Source organism: Phocoena phocoena, chromosome 10 (assembly GCF_963924675.1).
Source record: "Phocoena phocoena chromosome 10, mPhoPho1.1, whole genome shotgun sequence".
Lineage (NCBI taxonomy): Eukaryota > Metazoa > Chordata > Mammalia > Artiodactyla > Phocoenidae > Phocoena > Phocoena phocoena.
The window spans coordinates 104,295,961-104,322,764 of record NC_089228.1 but is presented as its reverse complement, the minus strand read 5'-3'; the positions used below and the strand labels follow the sequence as shown (position 1 = coordinate 104,322,764).

The 26,804-nt window shown below is 46.0% G+C and overlaps 1 protein-coding gene across 1 annotated transcript in view; it reads right to left on the bottom strand.

Annotated features, from left to right (window-relative positions):
• Positions 1-26,804, bottom strand: part of GMDS (GDP-mannose 4,6-dehydratase) — a 478,661-nt gene that overhangs the window by 81,401 nt on the left and 370,456 nt on the right. Inside the window, exon 8 of the mRNA XM_065885295.1 lies at positions 12,093-12,211. Coding sequence (XP_065741367.1) covers positions 12,093-12,211 — 119 coding nt within the window. The remainder of the gene's footprint in view (positions 1-12,092; positions 12,212-26,804) is intronic.

Genomic DNA, 26,804 nt, shown 5'->3' with positions numbered 1-26,804 from the left:
TGCTTGTCCTCCAGCTGAGATTGGTATGCGGCTCATGGGGCCCAGAGAAGATCCAGGGGAAGGAAATTGGAAAAAAAACAAACAACAGAACATGACTTGCAGACAGCATTCATAAAGCCATCATGATTTCATTATCTGGCCCTGAGAAGGAATTCTGCCTTTTCAGACACACTGAGGAAGATGCAACGTAAGCATTCTGCTCCCACAGCCCAGCGACGCAGGTACGGGGCACGCAGGTGGGAGCTGCCACCCACGGAAGACTCAGACGAGAGGGGCAAAGCAAGACCTTCCGTTTGTCTGGGACCTGAGCACCTCACGCCCGTGTCTCTTTCTGGAAGAATTCAGGAAAAGGGTTCGATTTCACCCAAATTTTATATAGCACTTGAAGGCCACGTTTACTAGACCACCAAAAGCTTGACTTGCGGTTTAGCCTGTCGTCTGAAACAAAATGAAGGTCACTGCCTGAAATGTGCGGTAGATTTTAGTGAAACTGACTCCTGGGCTTTACTGCGCCCTCCCCTCGGACGGAGACGCGGAAGAGGGGAGGGCTCAGACCCGCCAGGAAGCTGCTACTCAGTTCTGAAGGACAGAACAACACTCCCAGCAGGTACTCCACACAACTCTGTTGTTTGTGTAGGATTCTAATATAAAGTAAGCTTGGAAAGTGCCGGGTTAAACAAAGTTAAACAGATTCCTTACTGGTGATTCTCTAAGAGGGGTTAAAATATTCAATATTCTCCAAATGAACTAGACATGGAATGCCTTTCTAAGACATTTCCTTTTTAAAGAATTCTCTGTTTGTGAAAGACTGTGCTAGGTATTTAAAAAAAAAAAAAGGGTATTAGCCCATGGGACTACCTACGGACAGAAGGACAGAAGGATGACCTGGTGACTGAAAACGACACATGGTCTCCCAAGTGGGAGAACGACCAAGTTTCATGCATTTATCAAAACAGAGTCTTGTTTGGGAATTCATTTGTAAGACTACCCCTAACTTCAAAAAACTGTAAGTTGATTTCTTACTACAAAAGCATGTCAGTTCGTTATAGAACATTCGGATATAGAGAAATGTATTCAGTAGAACGCTAAAGGTCACACATAATTCTGCCATGTAGAAATTGCCATTTAAACAATTTTGTGTGTTTTCTTCTAATTTTTTGTAGGCATATTTTTAGGGACTTTAGATCAGCCAACAGATCCTGTTTTTTTTCACTTAATATTGTCATAATCATACTCCATGTTGTTCAAATTCCTCTCCAGCATTATTTTTAATAGCTGAATGGAAACAGTTGATCAAACTCACTTGAATATCCTTGATGATGGGCACCTAAGTTCTTTTTTGATTCCTTTTATTGAAAAATCAACTATATTGAGGTACAATTTACAAACAAAACGTGTCACAAGTGCATAATTTGATGAGCGAAAGATGCATGCACTCATGCAGACACCACTGCGACACCAGGTATCAGACATCCCCCCACCCCCGCCACAAATTCCCTCTCCTTCTCCCAGTCGCTCTCCCGTCATGCTCAGATTCCTATCAGCACCACTCACCCTTTCCTAGAGCATCACATGCGCGGAATTACACAGTCCGTGCTCTTCCTGCAAGTGTGCCAGGTGTCACCCTTTCCACGAGTGAGCAGTATTCCTCGTGCGGACACATTGTCTGCCAGCTGATTAGACACTGGGGGAGCTAACGCTTTGTTAGGACTAAAGCTGTTATGCACATTCATGGATAAGTCTCTATGTGGACATGCATCTTCATTTTTTTTTTGGTAAATGTCTAGGAAAATCACTGGTCACATAGTAAATATAGACTTGGTTTTATAAGAAAGCCAAAGTGTTTTCGGAACTATTCGTACTTCCATTAGTAATGCATGAGCGCTCCAGTTGTCCCAGCATCCTCAGTAATACTTGGCTCTGTTGACTTTCCCCATTTTGCCATTCCAAAGGGAGTGCAGTAGGATCACACTGTTGCTTTTTTTATTACATCTTTATTAGAGTATAATTGCTTTACAATGGTGTGTCAGTTTCTGCTTTATAACATATACATATGTTCCCACATCCCCTCCCTCTTGCGTCTCCCTCCCACGCTCCCTACCCCACCCCTCTAGGTGGTCACAGAGCACCGAGCGGAGCTCCCTGTGCTATGCGGCTGCTTCCCACTGTCACGCTGTCCTTTTAACGTGCATTTCCTGGATGAGCATCTTTTCACGTGCTAAGTGGCCATTTGTGGAATTTCTTGTGTGAAGTATCTGTTCAGACATCTGGCCCATTTTTAAAATGGAATTATTTGTCTTCTTTCTTTTGAGTTACGGGAGATCTTTGTATGTTCTAGATATAAGTCCCTTTTCAGATGCAAATATTACATTCATTTTCTCCCAGACCAGTGTTTGCCTTTTCCTTTTCTTAGTGGTCACTTTCAAAGAATAGAGGTTTTTAATCATGACATTCACTTTGTCACTTTTTTCTTTTATGGTTCTTGCTTTTGGTGTCCTAAGAAATCCTTGCCTTTGCCCCCAGTTGATCTAAATATTTAAGGCAAACACACACAAAACAAAAAGCCATAGAGAATGATAAATTGAACTACATGAAAATGTAAAACTTTGGTATTTGCAAGGCACTGTTAAGAAACTCAAAAGGCAAGTCATGGGCTGAGAGAGTATATCTGCAAAACATAAAAACTCTCGGGGCTTCCCTGGTGGCGCAGTGGTGGAGAGTCCGCCTGCCGATGCAGGGGACACGGGTTCGTGCCCCGGTCCGGGAAGATCCCACACGCTGTGGAGCGGCTGGGCCCGTGAGCCATGGCTGCTGAGCCTGCGCGTCCAGAGCCTGTGCCCCGCAACGGGAGAGGCCACAAGAGTGAGAGGCCCGCGTACCGCAAAAAAAAAACAAAAAACAAACAAACAAAAAAAAACTCTCATAACTCAGGAACAGAAAACCACCTCAGACGTTTTTCCCTGCCCCAAGGTTTCAAAGCTTTTCTCCCATGTCTTCATCTAACAGTTTTCGATTTCCACTCCTGCATTTATACCTCTGCTCCATTTCAACTAATTTGGTGTGCGGTTTGACTCTTGGGTTGAGATTCACTTTTTTACCCCATACTGTTATTCCTGATTCCAGCACCATTTGTTGTAAACACTATCCTTCTCCAATTAATTACCTTGACAAGTTTGTAAAAATTCAATTGTCTGTATAAGTGTGTGTCTATTTCTGGGCTTTATATTATTCTGTTCCCTGGATCTATAAATCTGTCCTTACGTCAATATCGTACAGAGTAAGCATTAAAAGAAATCTTAAAATCAGAGAGTATTCTGATCTTCTTTTTCAAAATCATTCTAGATCCTTTGCATTTCCACATAAATTTTAGAATCGGCCTGTCAATTTCTACCAAAAAAAAAAAAAAAAGCTTGTGATTTTGTTCAGGAATATACTGAATGTACAGATGAATTTGAAGAGAACTGGCACCCCATCAAGTCCTCCAATCCAAGAACATGGTGTATCTCTCCATTTATTTAGGGCTTTTTTGATTTCTCTCATCTATGTCTTTTAGATTGTGGTGTACAGATCTTCTGTGTATTTTATTAAGTTCATCTCTATTTCATTTTTCTGATTCTATTGTAAGTGGTAATGTGCTTTTTTTTACAAATTTCAATTTCCAGCTGTTCCATGGCAGTACACAGAAATACAATTGACTTCTATATAGAATAGACCTCATATCATGGGATGTTGCTAAATGCACTCGTTAGTTTTAGTAGCTTTTTGGGTAGGTTACTTAGGTTTTCTATGTACTACATCATGCTATCTGTGAATAAGACAGATATACATCTTCCTTTCATTTCTTTCTGTTTTTTTCTTTGGGCTAGGATCCAGGACAATGTTGAAAGGTTGGATAAAAGCAGACATCCTGCCCTGAGCCTCATTTTTAGGAGAAAATTATTCAGTCTCTCAACATTAAGTATAATGTTAACTCTTGGTTTTTCTCAGAGGCCATTTATCAGCGTGAGGAAATTTCCTTCTATTCCTAGTGTGTTTAAATTTTTGTTTTATTTTATTTTATTTTTTAATAATAGCTGTTAAATTTTGTCAAATGCCTTTTTCTGCCTCTGTTGAAAAAAATCGTATGGCTTCTCTTTTGTGTTCTTAATATGGCGAATTACATTGATTTTCAAATGTTAAACCAAGCTTGCATTTCTAGAATACATCCCACTTGGTCACGGTGAACCAACTTTTTATATATTGATAGATTCAATTTGCTAATATTTTGTTAGTCCTTTTATGTTTCTTTGCTCTCATGGAATACTAGTCAGTATCTTTCTTGTCATGTAACATTTTTATTTTTAGCATCAGGGTAACGCTGCCTCATCAATGAGTTGGGAAGTGTTCTCTCTTCTGAGTGAGTACAGAAGGGGTGTCACCTTCTTCCTTTCACAGACACAGAACCACGAAGATATATACATATTTTGAAGTCACTTTTGGCAATTTGTGTCTTTCATGAAAGTTGCCCATTTCCTCTAACTTGAAAAAGTCGTTGACAGAAAGCTGTTCATAATATTTTCTTACTATTCTGTTCATGTCTGGAGGATCAGTAGTGACGTTCACTCTTTTATTTCTACTACATATAATTGCTGTCTTCTCTTTTTTTCCTGGATAGAGGTTTATCCAGGTTTTGGTTGCACTGATTCTCTCCACTGTTTTTCTGTTTTCTACTTCACTGATCTCTGTTTTTATCTTTATTATTTCCTTCTTTCTGTTTGCATTGGGGTTAATTTGTTCTTCTTTGTCTAGCTTCTTAAGATGGAAGCTTGGATAACTGGTTTGGGCTCTTTCTTCTTTTTTAATGTTAGTATTCAAAGCCACAAATTTCTCTTCAAGCATTGCTTTGGCAGTATCCTGCATATTTTGATATGCTGTTTTCATTTTCATTTAATTCAAAATATGTTCTAATTTCCCTTGTGATTTCTTTTTAAACCTGTGAGTTATTTAGAAGTGTGTTGGGTGGTAAGCTCTAGAAATGTCAATTAGGTCAAGTAAGTTTACTATGTTGTTCAGGTCTTCTGTACCCACAGGTATTTTCTGTCTACTCGTTCTGTTCTGTCAGTTACAAAGAAAGGAGTGTTGACGTACACAAGCATAAAGTTCATTTGTCTTTTTTTCCTATCAGTTCTGTCACTATTTTGAAGCATCTATAACTGGGTGTAGATACATTAAAAAGTATTATGTGTTCATGAAGAATCAACCCCTTTAAAATTATGAAATGACTCTTTATTCCTTCTAATTAAATGAAGTCTATTTTGTCCCATATAAATATTGCCACTCCAGTTTCCTTATGGTTAGTGTTTGGACGTTTTATTTTTTCATCTTTTTACTTTTAAACTATCTATGTGTTTATATATAAAGTGTGTCTCTTGTAGACAGCATATTGCTTTTTTTAAATCAAGTCCAACTATATCACCCTTTTAATTAGAGTATTTAGAGCACTTAGAATGGATATAATTATCAATATAGTTATGATTTGTTTTCTATCTGTCCCACCTGTTATTTGTTCACACTCTCTCTTCTCCCACTTTCTTTTAGGTGAGTATTCTTTAGGATTGCATTTTGACTCCACTATTGGCTTATGGCTACTTTTCATTTTGTTTTGTTTTAGTAGTTTCTCTAGAGTGTGCAGTACATACTTTAACTAATTGCAGTCTGTCTTCAAATAACATCACACCAATTCCCATCTGGTGCAAGAATCTTTACAGTAATGATACACTGCTTCCATCCTGTCCCCACTCCTTGTGCTACTGTTGTTATACAATTTATTTACATATGTAGTAGAAACCTCATAATGTATTTTCATTATTTTTACTTTCAACAGTCAATTACCTTCAAAGAAATTTTAAAACGAGGGGAAAACGTTTATATTTTCCCACATTTTGGCTATTTCTCTTGCGATTCATTCTTCCGTAGAGATTCAAGCTTCAAACTAGCATCATTTTCCTTCCGCCTAAATGACTGCTGGCGATGAACCATCTCAGCCTTTGTCTGTCTGGAAAGTCTTTAATTCACCTCCATTTCTGAGATGGTTTCCTCAGGTACAGAACTCAAGGTTCGGGTTGCTTCCCGCAGTTTAAAGATGTTGCTCCAAGGTCTTCTTGCCTTGCGTAGTTTCTGGTAACAAAACTTTCCTATGTTTGTTCCTCTGCAAATAATTCTATTTTTTCTCTGGCTGCTTTAAATTTTTTCTCTTTAGCATTTATTTTCAGTAATTTGGGAAATTTTTGGCTGTTACTTAATTCTTTTCCTGTGCCCTCCCCGCTTTCCTGATACTCTGATTACACATATATTAGATTGCCTGATTTTCTCTCACAGGTTAATCAAATCAAACTCTGTTCTCTCTTTTTTTTTTTTCCTCCAGTCTTTTTCTTCCTGTGCTTCATCTTGGGTCCTTTCTAGTACTATGTCTCTAAGTTTACTAGTTTTTCTTCTGTAATATCTAATCTATTCTCAATGCCAACAGCGATACTTAATTTTTCATCTCTAAAAGTTCCATTTGGCTCTTTAAAAAACAAATATATTTCCTTATCTCTCCTCACTATACTCATGTTTTTCTTAAAATACTTGACATAGTTATAACAGCTATTTTACCTTCTTTATGCACTTATACCATCATCTTTTTTATTCCTCAGTCTGCTTTTATTGATGGATTCTCCCCTTGGTTTTTGGTCACATTTTCCTGCTTCATGGCAGTCCTACTAATTTTTGGTTGAATGCTGAACATTAAAAACTAAGGAAACGATCCCATTTACCATTGCAACAAAAAGAATAAAATACCTAGGAATAAACCTGCCTAAGGAGGCAAAAGACCTGTATGCAGAAAACTATAAGAAAGTGATGAAAGAAATCAAAGGTGACACAAACAGATGGAGAGATATACCATGTTCTTGGATTGGAAGAATCAATATTGTGAAAATGACAAAACTACCCAAAGCAATCTACAGATTCGATGCAATCTATCAAATTACCAAAGGCATTTTTCACAGAACTGGAACAAAAAATTTTACAATTTGTATGGAAACACAAAATACCTTGAATAGTAAAAGCAATCTTGAAAAGAAAAATGGAGCTGGAGGAATCAGGCTCCCCAACTTCAAACTACACTACAAAGCTACAGTAATCAAGACAGTGTGGTACTGACACAAAAAGAGAAATACAGATCAATGGAACAGGATAGAAAGCCCAGAGATAAGGTGACCGTATGTGCATGGGTTTGTCTTTGACAAAGGAGGCAAGAATATACAATGGAGGACAGACAGCCTCTTCAATAAGTGGTGCTGGGAAAACTGGACAGCTACATGTAAAAGAATGAAATTGGAACACTCCCTAACATCATATACAAAAATAAACTCAAAATGGATTAAAGACTTAAATGTAAGGCCAGTCACTATAAAACTCTTAGAGGAAAACATAGGCAGAACACTCTTTGACATAAGTCACAGCAAGGCCTTTTTTGACCCACCGCCTAGAGTAAAGAGAATAAAAACAAAAATAAACAATGGGAGCTAATTAAATTTAAAAGCTTTTGCACAGCAAAGTAAACCATAAACAAGAAGAAAAGACAACCCTCAGAATAGGAGAAAATATTTGCAAATGAAGCAACTGACAAAGGATTAATCTCCAAAATATACAAACAGCTCACACAGCTCAATATCAAAAAAACAAACCACGCAATCAAAACATGGGCAGAAGACATAAATAGACATTTCTCCAAAGAAGACATACAGATGGCCAACAAACAGATGAAAAGACTCAATGTCACTAATTATTAGAGAAATGCAAATCAAAACTACAATGAGGTATCACCTCACACCAGTCAGAATGACCATCGTCAAAAAAAATCCACAAACAGGACTTCCATGGTGGCGCAGTGGTTGAGAACCTGCCTGCCAATGCAGGGGACACGGGTTCAAGCCCTGGTCCGGGAAGATCCCACATGCTGTGGAGCAACTAAGCCCGGGCACCACAACTACTGAGCCTGCGCTCTAGAGCCCGTGAGCCACAACTACTGAGCCCGTATGCCACAATTACTGAAGCCCATGTGCCTAGAGCCTGTGCTCTGCAACAAGAGAAGCCACCGCAATGAGAAGCCCATGCACTGAAACGAAGAGTAGCCCCTGCTCACCACAACTAGAGAAAGCCCATGTGCAGCAGCGAAGACCCAGTGCGGCCAAAAATAAACAAATAAAAAACAAATAAATAAATAAATTCAGTTTAAAAAATCCGCAAACAAATGCTGGAGAGGGTGTGGAGAAAAGGGAACCCTCACGCATTGTTGGTGGCAATGTAAATTGATACAGCTGCTATGGAGAAGAGTATGGAGGTTCCTTAAAAAACTAAAGATAGAACTACCATACGACCCAGCAATCCCACTACTGGGCATATACACTGAGAAAACCATGATTCAGGAAGAGCCATGTACCACAGTGTTCACTGCAGCTCTGTTCACAATAGCCAGGACGTGGAAGCAACCTAAATGTCTAACGACAGAGGAATGGATAAAGAAGATGTGGCACATATATACAGTGGAATATTACTCAGCCATAAAAAGGAATGAAATTGGGTCATTTGTAGAGATGTGGATGGACCTAGAGACCGTCATACAGAGTGAAGTAAGTCAGAAAGAGAAAAAGAAATACCGTATGTTAATGCAGGGGTCCCTAACCCCTGGGCTGTGGACTGCTACCAGTCTGTGGCCTGTCAGGAACTGGGCGGCACAGCAGGAGGTGAGCGGTGGGCGAGCGAGCCAAGCTTCATCTGTAATTACAGCCGCTCCCCATCGCCCGCATTACGGCCTCAACCATCCCCCCCTCCCCCTGTGGAAAAACTGTCTTCCACAAAACCGGTCCCTGGTGCCAAAAAGCTCAGGGACTGCTGTATTAACACGTATGTGTGGAACCTGAAGAAACTGGTATAGACGATCTTATTTACAAAGCAGAAACAGAGACACAGACGTAGAGAACAAACGTATGGATATCAGTGGGGAAGGGTGGGGGTTAGGATGAACTGGAAGACTGGGATTGACAGATATACACTATCGATACTCTGTATAGAAGAGATAACTAATGAGAACCTGCTGTACAGCACAGGGTACTCTACTCAATGCTCTGCGGTGACCTAAATGAGAAGGAAATCCAACAAAAGGGGACGTGTGGACACGCGTGGACACGCGTGGACACGCGTGGACACGTGTGGACACGCGTGGACACGTGTGGACACGCGTGGACACGTATGGACACGTGTGGACACGTATGGACACGTGTGGACACGTGTGGACACGTATGGACACGCATGGACACGCATGGACACGCGTGGACACGTGTGGACACCTGTGGACACGTGTGGACACGTGTGGACACGTATGGACACGCATGGACACGCGTGGACACGCATGGACACGTATGGACACGTGTGGACACGTATGGACACGTGTGGACACGCATGGACACGCATGGACACGCGTGGACACGCGTGGACACGTGTGGACACGTGTGGACACGTATGGACACGTGTGGACACGTATGGACACGTGTGGACACGTGTGGACACGTATGGACACGCATGGACACGCGTGGACACGCGTGGACACGTGTGGACACCTATGGACACGCGTGGACACGTGTGGACACGTGTGGACACGTATGGACACGTATGGACACGCGTGGACACGTGTGGACACGTATGGACACGCGTGGACACGTGTGGACACGTATGGACACGTATGGACACGTGTGGACACGTATGGACACGCATGGACACGCGTGGACACGCATGGACACGTATGGACACACATGGACACACATGGACACGTGTGGACACGTGTGGACACGTGTGGACACGCATGGACACGTATGGACACGTATGGACACGTGTGGACACGTATGGACATGTATGGACACGTATGGACACGTGTGGACACGCATGGACACGTGTGGACACGTGTGGCTGACTCACTTTGCTGCACGGCAGACACTAACACAACATTGTAATTGTGTTAGTCATACGCCAATAAAAATCAAAAGAAAAAGAAACGTTATGCTTTTGAGTCTAGATTTCACTGTATTCCTCTGAAGAACACTGGGCTTTGCAATGGTCGAAGGCTAAGTTATTTGTATCCAGTCTGATCCCTTTGAAGTTTGTGTTTAAGCTTTGTTAGCCTGGGTCTAGAGCAGCCTTTACTCTGGGAATCAGTCCCATCACTGGGGCATAGCTCTTCTGGAATCTTACTTCATCCCCTGAGTGAGGATGGTCACTGAGTGAGAACGAGGTCTCTCCATTATAGCTGAAGCTCAGGTGCCTCCCAAGCCTGGGAACGCTCTAAGAAACCTTCAATTCCACCTCCCAGGCAGTTCCTCATCCAAGCTTGTGGAATGTCCTCTTAATATTCAGTAAGGACTCAGTGGGATCCTTATGCACGTTTTGGGAACTCTTTTTCTTTGCAGGTCACCACGCCACAGGCCCCTCATCACACGGCTCCACAACATCCAGGTGCCTCAGACTCTCTGAATTCTGACCTCCACCTCCTCGGCTCTCAGCAAACGGTTGTTCTCTGTTGAAGTTCCTCTTCCACGCTCCCTGGTGGAGACCATGTCTCCAGGAAACCCGGGGTCCTGCACTGCCCGTCGCCCAAACGGTGTTTTACATATTTCATATAGTTTCCTAGTTTTTCAAGATAGAAGGTTTAATCTGATTTCTGTTATTCCATCATAGCTAGAAATGGAAGTCCTTTCTTATATTTTAAAAGTGAATCTCGGAAAAACGTCTGAAAGATCTTCAAAAAGTTAAACACAGAATTACCACATGACCCAGAAATTCCACTCCTAAGTTTATAAACCAAAGAACTGGAAGCAGGGAGGGACTGAAACAGATATTTGTATACACGTGTTCACAGCAGCACCACTGACAACAGCCAAAAGGTGGGGGCCACCCAGGTGTTAACAGATGATGGAGAAGCAACACGTGGTCCATCCACACAGTGGAATATTACTCAGCCTTAAAAAGGAGTGAAATGCTGACACAGGATGGAACCTGAGGACATCAGGCTCAGCGAAATAAGCCAGTCACAGAGGGACAGATACTGTGTGATTCCATTGATATGAGGTCCCTGGAGTCGTCAAACTCAGAGACAGAGAGTAGAATGGTGGCTGCCAGGGGCTGGGGGAGGGGGAGGGGAGTTAGGGTTTAATGGGAACAGAGTTTCAGTTTGGGGAGAAGAAAGAGTTCTGTGGACGGATGGTGGTGATGGTTGTCCAACACTGTGAATATACTTAACGCCACTGAACTGTATGCCTGAACATTATTAAAATGGTAAATTTTATGTTATGTATATTTTATCTCAATAATACAATCACCAAAAAAGAAGCTTCCATCTGTAGTGAAGGATTTCCCCCAAATCCTTCAAATATTCCAATAAAAATCTGACTTCAAAATGTGTGTAATGCACCAAGTAGCTGTAGTGTGTGGATCACTTGGTATAAAGTGGAGCACTGACCCAGCTGCAAGGCTCAGGCGAGGTCTGCAGGTGAGACGGCACTCGCTCAGCAGTGCCACCTCCTGACCTTGATGGCTGCACTGCATTCGTGTTCGACAATGTCTCTGTTTATAGGAAACACTCACAGAAGTCAGGGGCACGGGCCTACGCTCAATGGTTCAGAGAAAAGAATTATGCTGGTCATGCATTTGAAACTTTTCTGTAAGTTTCTATGGTTTCAAAAACTTCAAATATAAAGTGAAAGTACTGAAAAAAGTTTGTGTAACTTTTATGTTATCACGTTGATCTGTAATGAGCAACAGTAAAATCCTAGTAAACTGAGTATAAACCATGATACAAAATTTAAAGTTAAAAAGGTAAGAACCTTAAAAACATAGTTAAAAATTAAGAGAAAAGAAATTTTTAAAAAACTGAGTTTAGATGGTGACAAACATTTGACTCTCACTATAACTGGGACAGAGTCCCCGCTTCATGCTTTACAAGAGCAAAGAGGGAAAAAGACAAAATGCAGGCAGAACAGCGAGCACACGTCTGACAAACGTCCATCAGTCATACTCACACGATGGTTTTTCCGATGTGCAGAAACGACTTCTCTACGAATTCCCGGACGCTGTGGACCTCCCCCGTGGCTATGACAAAGTCCTCGGGTTCATCATTCTGCAGCATCAGCCACATGGCCTAGAAAGAGAGGCAGAGCCACGTGAAAGCTGGACCCAGCGGCCCCTCGGGAAGTATCATGTCACCGACGCACATCACCGGACAGGGCCAGTGCTAACAGGTAAACCGAGGCACGCAACAACTCTCAGGAGTTCATCTGAGTGCACGTTGATTCCAAAGGTGTTCAGGAGGCTCCCCACGCAGGGGCAGGGGGGCAAGGCTTTTACAGAGGAGAAGTGAAGCGAAACAGAGCAAAGCAATTATTTGATTATCTGGGAAGCCGGGTGAGCTACTGGTGAAGTTTCACTTCCTCGGATTCTGGTGCGGTGACCCTGGCAACCAAGGGCTAACGGCCTCCTTGTTTAGATGCTTTAACCTGTGTAGCCAGACGGTGACGACGAATCTAGTCCACTATCCTAACCACGGCAGTCGTGGTTCTCAAACTCTAACGTGAGACAGAATCATCTGGGGACCTCTGGGTACAGCCCAGGTGCACAGGCCGGGCAGCTGTTGCAGCACCTCTGTCTGCAGCAGGACCTTGGACTACAGTTCACAGGTATGAGATGCTGAAGAGCGTCTGCACCGAATAAACTTTTCAAAGGATATTTAAGAATCATGGAAGGAAGGCAAGACAACATCATTTAAGGACAGGTGTTTATCCTCCAAAGTAGGACCAAATTTCTTAACAGTAAAGTTGGAAATTTACCACTGCGGTGACACGGTAAAGCAAAATATCCAACAATCCTTAATGGAAAAACAATCATATAACGAACAGCACTTTTAACAAGTTATCTGGCAGTGAAGACGTCTGCGCAGAGTTAAGGTTTCAGTAGCTGTGTTTGAAGGTCAGGGGCTCGGTGGGTGCATCTCGCAGACAGGCTTTTTCAAGGAGAGCCAGAAGTCTAGCTGCAGGTGAAAGACCCAAAACAGGGCCCCCAAACTCAGCTTAGATGGCTCTCACCGTAGCAGCCAGGCCTAGAGTTCCTATAGCTTGGAGCCGTACACTGATTTTAAAGATTCTGTTTACACAGACAGAAGATGAAGATTTTACAAAATTAAGTATAGCTGATATCTGGCAGCAGTCTCTTTAGGAAAAAAATCTAAGACAAAAACAAAAAAACAACTCAATGTAATAACCTATAATGAAAAGGAATCTGAAAAAGAATGTACATATGTATATACACATATATATGTATAACTGAATCACTTTGCTGTACATCTAAAACACATTATAAATCAACTATACTTCAATAAAAATTTTTTTCATCACTCACACCCACTTTTCCAAATAAAATAGGTGAAAGCAACAGTCACCTCATTAGAACACAGAGTCCCCAATATTATGTGCATTGAACTCTTGTTGTAACATCTATAGAAAACTATTGGTTGGTGTCTCCCTAGCTGCTGTTGGATAAGCTGAAAAATAGGTTTCTGAGATCAGTGGAGCAGCTTATTTTCTTTTAGAAAACACAATCAGCAAAGTTTTTGCTGATTTAGTTTAAGTAAAGTTTAATTCTTCTTTATTCATTTCAATTTACGGCAGCCTTCTAAAAACTAGAAACGCGCACGTTTCTCCTGTACTCGAAGTTTTTTCTTGTGAATATTTCGGTCTATTTCCAGATTGTTTTAAATTGTATTTTTGTCCTACAGAAGACAAGGCTTTCGGCAATTTCACACGCCTTGCAGAGGCGGCCCCCGGGTGGGACGCTGGAAGCAGACGCAGGTCAGGGACATGCTGAGAAGCATCAGACGGAGTCGTCCTGGCAGGAGAGGGGTTTGTTCACATTCATGAAAGATCCGCAGTTTTGTTTTGCATTAAGAGATTATAGTTGATGAACTTATTTATAACACTTTAAAAATTTTCCATGAATTATATTAATAATAAAGCTTGATCAGTTCTAAAAAGGCGCAGAATGCAAGCTGTCCTCTTCATCGGGATGGTGCGTGCGGCCCCGAGGGTCAGACCCTGGGCCAGCGCCCTTGGCTGTTCAGCTCCTCGAAGGTGCCCTGGTCGTGGGCACCAGCAGAGGCGAGAGGCCCCTCTTGGTGTCCGCGTCTTGCAGGTGTCCACCCAGCCTGGAATACCCTCCTCCTCCAGCCTGGGCCCTGGCACGGCCTGTGTCTCTCCAGGTTCCCTGGGACGATGGCATAGCACACTGGCTATACTGGCCCGAGCTGCCCTTTGGGCACCTCCCCAACTAAGCTGATCCTCTCACGTGCTGTGTGCACACACACGCGTGCACACACACACACACACACACACACACACAGACACACGTTTTGGCTTTCTTCAAAATGCTTCCAAAGTTTTTAGGAAAAATTAAATTATGCTTCTGGCTAGAATTTCTATCTGAACGTTTTTCTGAGGGATTAGTGTATGTACTTAAGGGTGTTTTACTTGACTTTCCATTCTAAAAATAACATTTCAAGTAGGCCTTTCAGGACTGCTCAGCTTATTTTATTTCTTTTAAACACCATGTTGGGCTGGAATGGTTTTGAAAAAATCATATTTTTAATCATGTGAAAGAAAGCAAGGGCTGCTAAAAATAAAAGGAGAAAATATGATGACTGGCCGAGGGTGGATTACTTGAGACACCGGCACCAGCTCCCTGGTGCTCGTTCCGTCCCCACCGGGAATCTGGGCACACAGGAGGCCCTCACTTTCACCACAGCTGAGTGCCAAGAATCTGCCCTTTTCTTTTCCAGCCGACCATCCGCGGCCTTTGACCTACCAATTTCTAGGCATTTCCTTTAAAGTTCATCCTGTCCCAGACTCCAGCCTGGGAATGGGCGGGAAAGGATGTACAGCTCCAGATTTATTTGTTATTACTGAATAGTTTACTGGTTTTAAAACGCAGAGGGAAAGGCTTTGTTTGAATTTCCACTGCGCATAATGAATCATCTCTGACTGGTAAATGAAGGCCGGTGACACTCCAGATCAGATGAACGAGTCCGTGCTCTGCGGCGATCGTGGGTTAGTAATTTGCCACCGAGCCGGGGCCGCGCGGCCCATCGCGATGCCCAGTCGTGTCCAGCACAAAGGCCCCTGTGTGGGAAGCGCCCAGGCCTGCTCGTCCTCATGCAGCTGCACACGCTGATCTGGTCCATTTCTTCCCTGATGGATGGCACGGCCGAGGCGAAGGTTCACCTCTCCTCACCTTCCTGTTCACATGCGGGCCATGTGACCCACGACTCGGCCGGCCACCCCGCGCTCAAGTCCCTACCCAGCTCCGGCTTCCGGTGCAGAAACGCTCCTGAGGTGACAGGTTTCAGGCGTCTGCACTCTGGGCCCGTCCCTCCCGGAATGAGGGGCCCCATAAGGATACGACTGACTTCCCCACCTCCTCACACACTTATTTACCTCTGCCCTGCCCTGATCACCAGTGCAAACGAAAACATCGCCTGCTTTTTATTTTTTAATCCATCCCACAGGGAGGAATGTACCAAGGCTTGGGATTCTTCAGCATCAAAATGTCTCTTGATGGTAAATGAACAGCGCAGCTCTCCAACCATGTCCCATATTCATCTTGCTTTTAAGGCACATAAAGTCCAGGGGGAACCCGACTCCACGTCACTGACGCTTGAAGGCCCAGTCTAGGTGGTTATAAGTATCCGCTCCATCTGGATATGTGCTCTCTTGTAACTACACAGTGAATCTATCTGTTTTACAAACCTAATTTAGAGAAGTCAAAATAAAACTTTCATTTAAAAATTCCCACCCCCACCCCAGCCAAAAAAAAAAAAATACTCCTCTCCCACACCTGCTCTTCGGCCGTACAGGTCACGAACGTGGAAGTCACGGTGGAGGGGCCTCCTCTTTCCTGGATCCAGGAGCTTGCAGTGGCTCCCAGCTGGACCAGTGGTGGAGAACAGCCAAAGGGCATCACCACAGCCGACCAGCTAGCCTTGATTCCACGCGTGCCTTTCGGGCTGTGATGTGTGTTTGTCTTGAGAACCTGGATTCGACAATTGCTTCCACCTTGCCATTAACCTCCGGCTCAGTATCCAAGCCACGGACACTTATTAACTGAGCTGTCATCCATGAATAACGAGATTTGTTAATCAAGGTTATGTTTAACTATGTTCATTTGACTGTTGCCTTTTCAGTCCTGTGCTTTTGTGCTTTACGGGCTACGTCATAAAAATAACCTAAACGCATACACGCACATAAATATATATACATATATATAAACATATGTATAAAAATAGGGGAGAAATTCTATGAAATAATTCTAATAAAAATCAGAGTCGTTTGAACAAATGGAGATGAAAATTCCCCATAAAGGATTCTAAGTGTGGAACCGTTCACGTCCATTTCCTTTCAGCTCTGTTCAGTAGCTGTTTTCATCATGAAGCCTGGTGTTTTCAGCTTGAATCAGGACTTCAAGGAGTCCTGGGCTAGGCTGGGTCTTATGCTTTGTGGGATGCAGACAGTTCGGGCGGGTGAGCCCGGGGGGAGTACCCCTTGCTCTGACATAGTTGGGAAACAGGCACTAAATGACTAACAAACACCACTGTATCGAGAAAATCATCTAGCATAAAATCCAAACCTCAGTCTATTAATTCCTTCACGGGTGAAAATACTGTTGTTTGTGGATTCCTTTGATTAAGGGTCTTTTAGACATTTTAAAAGTACGAAGTTACTGGACAGGAAAAAATCATTAGATGATACATTTCTAAAAACACCAAAAATAATAAAACAAATTTAGAAGGCTATCTAGCTCTTGCTATTAACGTATCATTCAACATTGATACCAATGCACTGAAAGAGGCCAGACCAACACTTGCACTGCCCTGCCCTTTTGTTCCAGCCAGGTCCACCAAGCTACGAAGTCCGAGGCTGGGGGTGACAACACACAGCCTGAAAGCTCTAGTCCTCTGGGAATCACTCTGACCCAGTTTTCTGGAGCACCATCTGCTCTCTCTGTATGCAGGGTCAGGTCATGTAGTTATTTATTGATCTCTGAGTACATTTTATCTCTTCCATGCTTCCATGCACTCCTTTTCTTTTCCAGGCACACCAATTATGCATGTGTTGTATCTCTTTTCTTCTGTGTTCAGGTCTGTTACTTGCTGCCCCATCATATTTATCCTTGTTCTCTTCCATATTATTTTATGTGATTTCCTCCTGCTTGTTCACCTGACTGTTTCTAATAACACTTATTTAAAGTTCTCTTGCTAATGTGCCTTCAACCTCTGGAATGATTTTCTCTCTCTTGTCCGTGTCTTTACTGACTACTTCTAGCTTAACTCCTTCATTTCCTTCCTTTAAGTCCGGGCTCTGCAAACGTTTTCTGAAAGGGCCAGAGAGTAAACGCTTTAGGCTTTCGAGCCACACGCTGTAACACAGCCACTCAGCTCTGCCGCTGGAGCACAAAGCGACCACAGACAACACAGGAAGAGGTGGGTGCGGCCGTGCTATTTACACAACCTGCGACTGGCCCACGGGCTCTCGTCTGCCCACCTCGGCTTCTGGCAAATGGAACCAAACCGCGCTGCCTGTAAGCTTCTTTGAATCCGTGGTGTTTGCCTTTGCTGCTACTCCTTATGGCCCGTATGTGCTGTTGGTCTGTCTCGTTTTGGTCCTTGTCCCCCCTTGCAGCCCTCTCCCCAGGCCCACTCAGCTTTTCCATTACTCTTCCTGTTTGAACAAGGCTGCATACTTGCTGTGGAACGGTGTGAGGAGAAGGAAAGTGCAGGGCGGGCCTGCAGCTCCACTTTAAAGTCCTCCCAAAACCCTCTCTCCAAAATCAGGACACTCTCTGCCCCGGGACACGGCTGCCCTCACTTCCCGGCACTAATCTGGTGAGTGTGGGCCCCAAGTAGCCCAACCCCGATCAGTCTGCACTGCCCCTCAGCCAGGAGGCCAGGCCCCGACAGTGAAACCGGGGTCCCTCCTGTCGTCCTGCAGGAAAGGGTGGGCATCGATAAAGACACTGCCCAGCCCTATGGAATGTCATTTTGTGGGACTTTTAGGACTGGAAATTAATTTGAGCGAATTCTACAGCCAGACACGTATGCCCAGCGCAACACGCTCTGAGTGAGCACACGAAGCACGGTATGTACCCAAGGTTACGTGACCCCGTAAACAACGTAGGAAAGAACCGTAAGAGAAAACGCGCGTACAGACAGAGGATGCTGCTTAATCCGCCAGCCCGAAGCTCTGGCTTAAGCCTTTCTACTGCTCAGGACCCTGAGTTCAGAATCCGGGAGCACGGCTCCTCCCTGCTTCCTGGGCTGCTGGCCGAGATGGCCTCCCGCACAGGCCTGGGTCCTCCGTGCTGGACCGCCCCCCAGCCCTCCTCCTCGTGTCCTGTCCCCGCAGCCTCTCACCCAGTCTGGCCCAGCTTCCTTAGAAAACAGAATCTGCAAGGCCTCCTAAAGCCTCGGGAGGCCCCGCCGTGCCCCTCCATGGACTACTGTGGCAGGCACAGCCCAGATCCAGACAAAGGGGAACGCCCCCCACCCCCACCCCCGCCATGAGAAAAGCAGTAAAGTCACACTGTGACAGGGCATTTAGGATGGGCGGGCAGTCCTGTGATGACCGTAATTTCAGCTGTTTCAATACAGCAATGCAATCCTTATGTTTGCCTTTGACATAAGCATTGTTGCCTCTGCTGTAGCGTCCCTGCACAGCTCTGCCTACCTTGCGCCGTGCGGTGACGGTCAGGTTGACACTGGCTCAAGGACTCACACCTGGCATACGGGCCCCGACACCGTGACTGTCACAACGCACTTCCCAGAAGTGCTGTTTCCTGGAGCCCAGCCGCCCACCCCTTCCAGGTGCTTCCAATACCTGCTCCCACTCACACGCCCGGCGAGCCACCCAGACTTCGTTCCTGGCTCAGCGGCACAGCAGGAAGTGACTCCACGCCCACGGCCGGCCACCTGTCCGCCACTCCCGGCTCGTGGCTCCCGGCCCAGGGCTGCCTCAACTCACCCTTGGGAAGCAGCTGTGACTTCACTGTGACCTTCCCCTCAAAGCCGTCCTGAGCACCCAGTTCTGCCTCTCGTCTGTCTCTGACCCGAGGGGCCCAGCTTCTGGGCTGGTCCTGGGCTCCCTTGAGTGACAGGCCCGAGCCTCGCCACGGACCTCTGGGTTCCGGTACTGACAGCCATCGTTACCGGTAACTAACCCTGATAAACACATCACATTATGTGCATGAAGGGAAACGCAGACGGGATTTTACAAGCTAAGGTTCCCTAAAACGGTGCTGCCCCACAGAAATGCAATGCAAGCCACATATATAACTTAACATTTTCTATTAGCCACATTAAAAAAGGAAAAGGAAAAGGCAGAGCTAATTTTAATGCTTTATAAGCCAATGTATGCAGTACATTGTCGTTTCAATAGAGAATATTATCAAGGTATTTTACGCTGTTTTCCTATGCACTGAGCCTTGGAAGCCCCGTGCACGTTCTGTGTTCGCGGGCACATCTCAGCTCACCTGGGCACCCCTTGTGTGCCCACGAACACAGGAGGCTGGCAGGCACTCATGGGGCAGCCGGGCCACGGAGCCGCCCCGCAGAGGGAGAAGGGCCCCCCTCTCGTGTGTGTGCTGCCCTCACGCCGCCGCTCAACCTGCAGGGCTTCGTGGAGGCGGCCTGCTCACCCCGGGACACAGCTGGCGGATCATCCTCTCCCCCTCCCTCCTTCCTCGTCTCCACCACCTGACTTTTCCTGCAGTGACTACATCGGTGATGCCAACTAGAAGACAGACCTTGAGAAGTGGGCTAACTAGCTCCCAGTTTATGACCGTCTGACTTTTGAATGCCTGTCTCATTCGTGTACCAATGGGCAGTGACACCACACCCCTGCCTCCCAGTGGGAACAGTGGGGAGCAAAGACCCAGAGAGACACTTACGGGCACGATGACAGCCAGTGCTCAGGGAGCAGGCTGGGGTGCTGGAGTCTGTGCATCAGAGCCTCCTGGGAGGTTAACACACAGATCGCGGGCCTCCTCCAGCCCCAGCGAGGCCGACTCAGTAGGCCTGGGTGAGGCCTGAAAATCTGCACGTCTAGCAGGTTCCAGGGCAAAGCTGATGCTGCTGGTCTGGGGACCACACCGAGAACCAGTGCGTGCTGTGGTCCTCAGACCTGGAGTCAGACCCAGGTTAAACCTCGGCTCCAGGAGTCACTGGGTGACTTCTGGAAAGTTCCTTAATCTTCCAGGGCCTCAGGAAAATGAGAATAATGGCACCAACCTCGTAGGGTCGTTTTAGGATTAAATTAGCTAATATATGAACAGTGCCTGGAACAGAGTAAGTGCTCACGGACTATTATTCATCATGATGATGATGACGGTGGTTACGCAGCTGGAGAGGGTTCCTGGCACCTGGGAGAACCTAGTTCACCTCCAGGACCAAAGTCCTGCGTCCATACATGGCACGCAGAGTGAAAAGGTGGAGTGAATTTAATCCCCATTCTGTTCACAGCCACAGACTTTCATAGTTGGAAAGGACCTCAGAGATGCTGTCTTTCAATTCAACTCATAAAAAGGCGGGGAAGCAGCTGAAACCAGAGAGGTTATGTGATCTGGCTGAAGTCACACAGCTAGTTTGGCCGGAGGTGGGACGAGAGCCTCAATCCCCTGTTTCGTTTTCTTTTCACTGCATTACACTCCCATGCATTTTCCTGTGGAAATTCTGCTATTCTAAATGGTCGTGCGGACCAGCCCGGGGACCTGACCTGTCGGTCAGCAAGTATTTACGGAAGCCCGCGAAGTGCCAGGCACTGGGAGGATGCCAGGTGGGGGCAGACACGGGGGATGCAGAGCCTGGCTTAGGGACATCCACCCTTTACGCAGGAAAAAGGCTCTAACAGCCCAGCATTTGACTTAAGGAGGAACTTCTGAGACATGAACTCCAGCGAGCCTCCAGGAGACATCAGGCCTGGAAGCTCCGGACAACCTCCATCCCAAGCAGGCCTCCCCCACCCCCCGCCCCCCGGCTTGAGCTGGAGGCGTGAGGCCAGAGCTACGCTCAGCCAGGGGCCCGTCCCAATGCCTCCCCCACTCCCAGTCCCATATCAAGGGTGGACACAGACATATTCTGGGCCAATCGGGGTCTCAAAAAAGCCTGTGATCAGAGGCCCAGAGACTGAATGTGCAGGATGGCACTGGGCACCGGAGATGCCTGACTCCGGAGTGGGGGTCAGCGCCCTGCTGAGGCCGGGGGGAGGCCTGAGGCAGAAGGAGCACCTCAGAGACCAGGGCAGGACACCTGCTGGGCGAGAAGTAGGGAGGGCGGGACCCCAGGCATGGGGGGAGCGAGGGGCAGGCGCCCGGAGCACGGCAAGCGACTCCACTGCCCCGGCCTGGGACGTGCCCCAACGCCCCCTGGGATGACTCCTTTTCCACCTGAATTTCTTCGAGCTGGTTTCTGCTCCCTGTGCCACGAGCTCGGAGGAAGACAGCTGGGGACCAGTCCCTGCATGGGGCGGGGGGCAGCCATGCATCAGCGCCGAGAAGGCAGGTCCAAGGGGTAAGGCAGCACCCGGGCCCCAGAATCCTCAGGGAGGAGGGAGGAACGCCACGTCCCCAAGCCACCGGGACCAAGGGGTGACCGCTGGCCGCTGGCAGGAGCGGGGAGGCGGCGGGCACACCTCGCGGCGGGAGGGCTCTGAGAACCCTCATCCGTCTGCTCCTAGACCCACGAGCGCGGCACCTGCCCGTCCAGCATCCCCGAGGATCTCAGCCCAGCACACGCCGCATCCCTGTCACCGGGGAGCTGGTGCCCATTCAACGCATTCACTGAAACTCATTTCAAATGTGTTTCACCACAGCATCCTGATTCACAGAAATCAGGATTTCAATTTAAAAGTCAGTCTACCCTCCATACTCTTAAAACTACGCTTGAATAGATTTAGATTTAATCATTCTGCCTTTAATTTCTGGTTGCTAAATACAAGAACACCCCAACAGAAACACTATGTAAGCTTTGATCTTCTGGGAGGTTAAGTTGCTCTTTTCAACCTGGTCTTGCCCATGACTGTAATGTTTCTGTTATCATAATTATTTCCTAGATGCTGACTCAGTAGTGTCCTTGATTGCGAGAGATGGGAAGGGAAGCTAGTTCTATTTAAGAAAACATTTCTTGTAGCAGTAATATTTGAGCCTAGTGACACGGGAGGAGAGAAATGCCACTACATATAAAAAACCCAGTAATTTACAGACTACATCCCCTCCACACTGCTGAAAATTCAACCAAAATCTCCTTTATGTTCTTCAAATTAAAAAAAAAACAAGAGAGCTCCTAAAAGTTTGGTTATTTTAAAAACACATAGATAGTGACAGATTTTTTTTGAGTCTTTATAACTTTAGATGAAATTTAGAAAATCAGGCCTTTGATAAATTGAATTAATATTTTCAAAATAGTTAAAATAACAAGTCTTTAAATATTCTAAAGTGCCCCCCCCCACCCCAAAAAAGAAAATAACAACCAAACAAAAACCCGAGAGAAGCTTAACTCAAATTGCTAGACTCTGGAGAATAAACCTTTATTTTTTGGTGACTAAAATTTTCTGTAGTCTGACCGTACCAATGACTCTGCTCAAGTCCCGTGATTAAGAATAAAATGCTGTCTAATCCTGTGGAAAACCAGAAGCGGTTCTCCCGGCAAATGCTGACGGTCAAGGGCTGAGGGGCATCTTTTCTGTTAACACAACACAACATTTTCACATGCATCTCACATGAATGAACAATGTCTTCACTGTCCTCCTGAACACTACTTTAGGGTTGTATTTCTTTGCTGTGTCAATGAGTGTCAAAATATTGTTCTTCTAATACATGAAAGTATTTGCATGGAGCTCTATGACTGATCTTTAGATGTTAGCCAGAGGCAGAATAAAACAGAGCCGCTCCAGTTGGGAAATCTCCCTGCGATGAAAAGCAAGAGTCTTTAACATATTCTGCCTTTCTGCCAATTTTTTTTTTTCCAACTGCACAATGGTTTATTTACCCCGCAATTGTGAAATTAAAAGTAATATCGGACACAACAAAACTATATTTCAACAGTAAGACCCAAAGGATTCCATTTCCCTGAAAATGAAACAGAAAGTTTTCAAGGAGGAAGACAGAAACTCCAAGAGGAAATTCTAAGAGCCTGACATGAATTAATATACAAACCATATCAACCGATTACAGAAAAGCCAAGAAACACTGTGCATTTCAACTATGAACGGAGAAACTTTTTCTAAGTCATGCATTTTCTGCATCATCTCATCCTTAGATGCTCAATGGCCTACAACCTTCTGCGTTTACCCCAGTTATTAAGAAAATCAGGGCCACCACATTTTCTGTCTCTCCAGAGTTGAAGAGCCCACAGCCAGGCATCTGATGGGTTTTCCATTCTGTTCTTTCCCTCCTTCCTACTAACTAACGGGCCACGGTGGTTCTGACGGAAAAGACACCGTGTCCTCTCACAGAGGCGCTGGTCCGGCTGATGGGTTACTCACTATGAAACTGAGGGATGGGCCCAGCTGCTGCCCGGGCAGAGCAGTCCCAGAGCTCGGTGCCAGGACAGGCCCAGCGAAGGCCACACTTGCACCACAGAAACCAGACCAGCCTTTTGAGTCAAGTGTCGGCTTGCAGACAAGTAACTACATCAGCTCTGAAACAACCACCACAATGTTCTTATTGATCTCGAAGGCTCGTGACGCAAGGCTTGGCAGGGAGGGGATCTGCGCTGGTTCCCTCGGCCCAACTTTCCGAGAAGGAGGGCGCTTGGGGTGGTGTTTACGGAAGACAGATGTTACTCCGTGATGGATGTGAACCTTCCCGGGAAGGCGTGCAACGTGCCGGGTCTTCGGGATGAACTGAGTCTGCTGGACGTTCATGTACGTGCCAGCGTTTTCACTGCACTGGACTTACCAAGGGTAAAGGGTGCTTAGAAAGCTGACGGCTGGTAACATCTCAAAGCTAAATGTGAAGTGATCTGCTAGACTTTTTTCTTTTCTGTGAGACACTAGGTAATGCTGATAATTTTGTTTTTAAATCAATGTTGTTGATTTAAGAACATTTGCTCCAAAAATCATAAATTAAGAGGCTAGTAATTTTCAGGCGGGAACATGTGCGCAGGCAGAATATTTAGTGTCCTTTTACTGCTCTTGCAAATAAGCCAGTGTGACGATTACACTTTCTGCTCAATCCACACCGAATCTCCAGTTCCCATTTCTATGAAATTCCTTCTAAAATCACAGAGGGACAGATAAAGGGGACACACAGGGAGGTGCTGCTGGACCAAAGCCACCGGGCCGACCCCAGACCAGACAGCGGATAAGGAGCCCTTCCCACCCGGCCCTCCACTGTCAGCCAGAGCGAAGCCTCATAAGAAAAATGAAGAACAAATTCAGTTCAGGGTCCAGTGAAAGGATCACACGAGTGGACTGAAGCATCAGTGAACTAAGTCTCCAAGGAAGTCAGCTCTCCCCAGACAGGGAGAGAAATCCCGTGCCTCTCCCCACGGGTAGCCCCACAGGACTGGTGGGCGGGTGATGAGCCCGGGGTTGGGGGGCTCCGAGGGCAGCTGCCCCACTGCCCCTACCCCCGGCGCCTGTGCCTCTGCATGCCTGACTCCAGGACACAAAGGGCGGAAAGAGAAGCAAGCTCACGCCTCTCATGGAAGCTTTGGGCTGGGAACAGCCTGGCATCACAGCCGGGATGGCGCAGGGCCACCTACCAGGCGACCAGAACGAGCATCTCAGTCCCACGAGTCACCTTTGTCTCTGACTCCGTGTTAGGTTAGGACCTCTGAGAAAAGGGATGGGTTTGGGGCGCTTGCCTCTAAGAGCGAGCAGTGTCCTCCAGTTGGGGAAACCGCGTCACCTGCTGGGCCCCTGACCTGCTTTAGCAGAGACGCCCCTCTTGGCGGCCCGTCCGGAGGGTCCAGGGGGAGCAGGGACAGCACCCAGCTGATGCCAACTCGTCCTGCTGCTAGAAGTGGAGGCTGAGGACGAAGGAGCACAGGAAAAAGAGTGAAAACACCGACCTTGTTCCCAGCAGTACTGGGCGCTGGCAGGCGAGGAAGCTTTCTGTGATCAGCTGCCACCTTTTTACAAGGTGGGGCAACTCCATAAGCTGCGCCTGTGGTGTGAGGCCCACACACCCAGCGCCCCCGACAGCAGGACCACAAGGCCTCGCACAGTGATGCGTCTTCCCAAGCGAAGTGTTTTGTAGGAAAATGGGCCATCAAGGACAGTCTCAAGGTTACGTAGTGAAAAGAACGCGGACAGAAGCCCTAAGACTCTGGGCCTATCACGCCAGGCAAGTCACTTACTTCACGCTTGGTTTTCTCGCACGTCACAGGGTTTAGGGATCCTATTAGCGCATCTCTTGAAAGCGCTTTGTGATCTACAAAACGTTACTGCTATTACAAGGGATAATATTACTGGAGAAAATGCCTGGCTAGTGCTGAAGAGAGCAGAGATCCATCACGATCACCAAGATACAACGTGATAAACTACACAGCCTGTTATCGCTCTTAACACGAAAACACAGCATTTTTCAGAGCACTAATTCTTTAAAAAAAATGTGTTTTAGAATGGAAATCTGCAATTTCAACATTTCCATCCTTAAGAATTTCTGATTCCTTGCCCAAAGCAGGTCGGTTATATGCAAGTTTTGAAAGAGTATAAAAATCCTGGTAGGGATCTCCCTGGTGGCAGAGTAGTTAAGAATCCGCCTGCCGATGCAGGGGACACGGGTTCGAGCCCTGGTCCAGGAAGATCCCACATGCCGCAGAGCAACTAAGCCCGGGCGCCACAACTACTGAGCCTGCACTCTAGAGCCCGCGAGCCACAACTACTGAGCCTGTGTGCCACAACTACTGAGCCTGCGCTCTAGAGCCCGTGCTCCGCAACAAGAGAAGGCACCGCAATGAGAAGCCCGTGCACCGAAACGAAGAGTAGCCCCCTCTCACTGCAACTAGAGAAAGGCCATGTGCTATGAAGACCCAACGCAGCCCAAAATAAATAAAATAAAACATTTTTAAAAATCCTGGTAATTTATATATTTGTCTTACATGTGGGTTTCTGCTATTTCAGGAAAATAAATCTGTGCTGTACAGGTAGATATCTCAGGGGAGCTTGAACTCATTTCTTCTAGATAGTTAGCTTCATTCGTTATTGTCCTTGGTGTTATACTGTTCCCAAATAGTCAACAGTTGCTGATAGAAAAACAGATGTTTTTCCAACATTTCTCAAGGAAGTAGAAAAGCCCATAAATAGAGCCTGAACTGAGACGTGATCGGAAGATTTCAACTAATGAAATCTTGAAACAAACAAACAAACAAACCTTTTAAAACAAACCAGTTAACTGCAGAGTGTGCTTTTGGGGACTGGATTCCAACTTAAGTACAACAAGAAGTCCAATGCCATCTTTCATTCAACAGCATTGTCCTAATTATTTTGGTCTACGTGTCTCCAAACTTTACTGTTTATTTTGGCGTAAGGAGCTCCCGTCTCCACCACCTCTCCTCCTGGGGGGCGGAGGTGTCACCAGGGTGGGAACAAAACCCATGGACAGGCATCAGGAAGGCAGGGCTCTGAGAAACCCCTCCAACCAGAGACGAGGGCCCTGGACAGTGTGCCAGAGAGGGGGTCAAGGTGGGGGCCCAA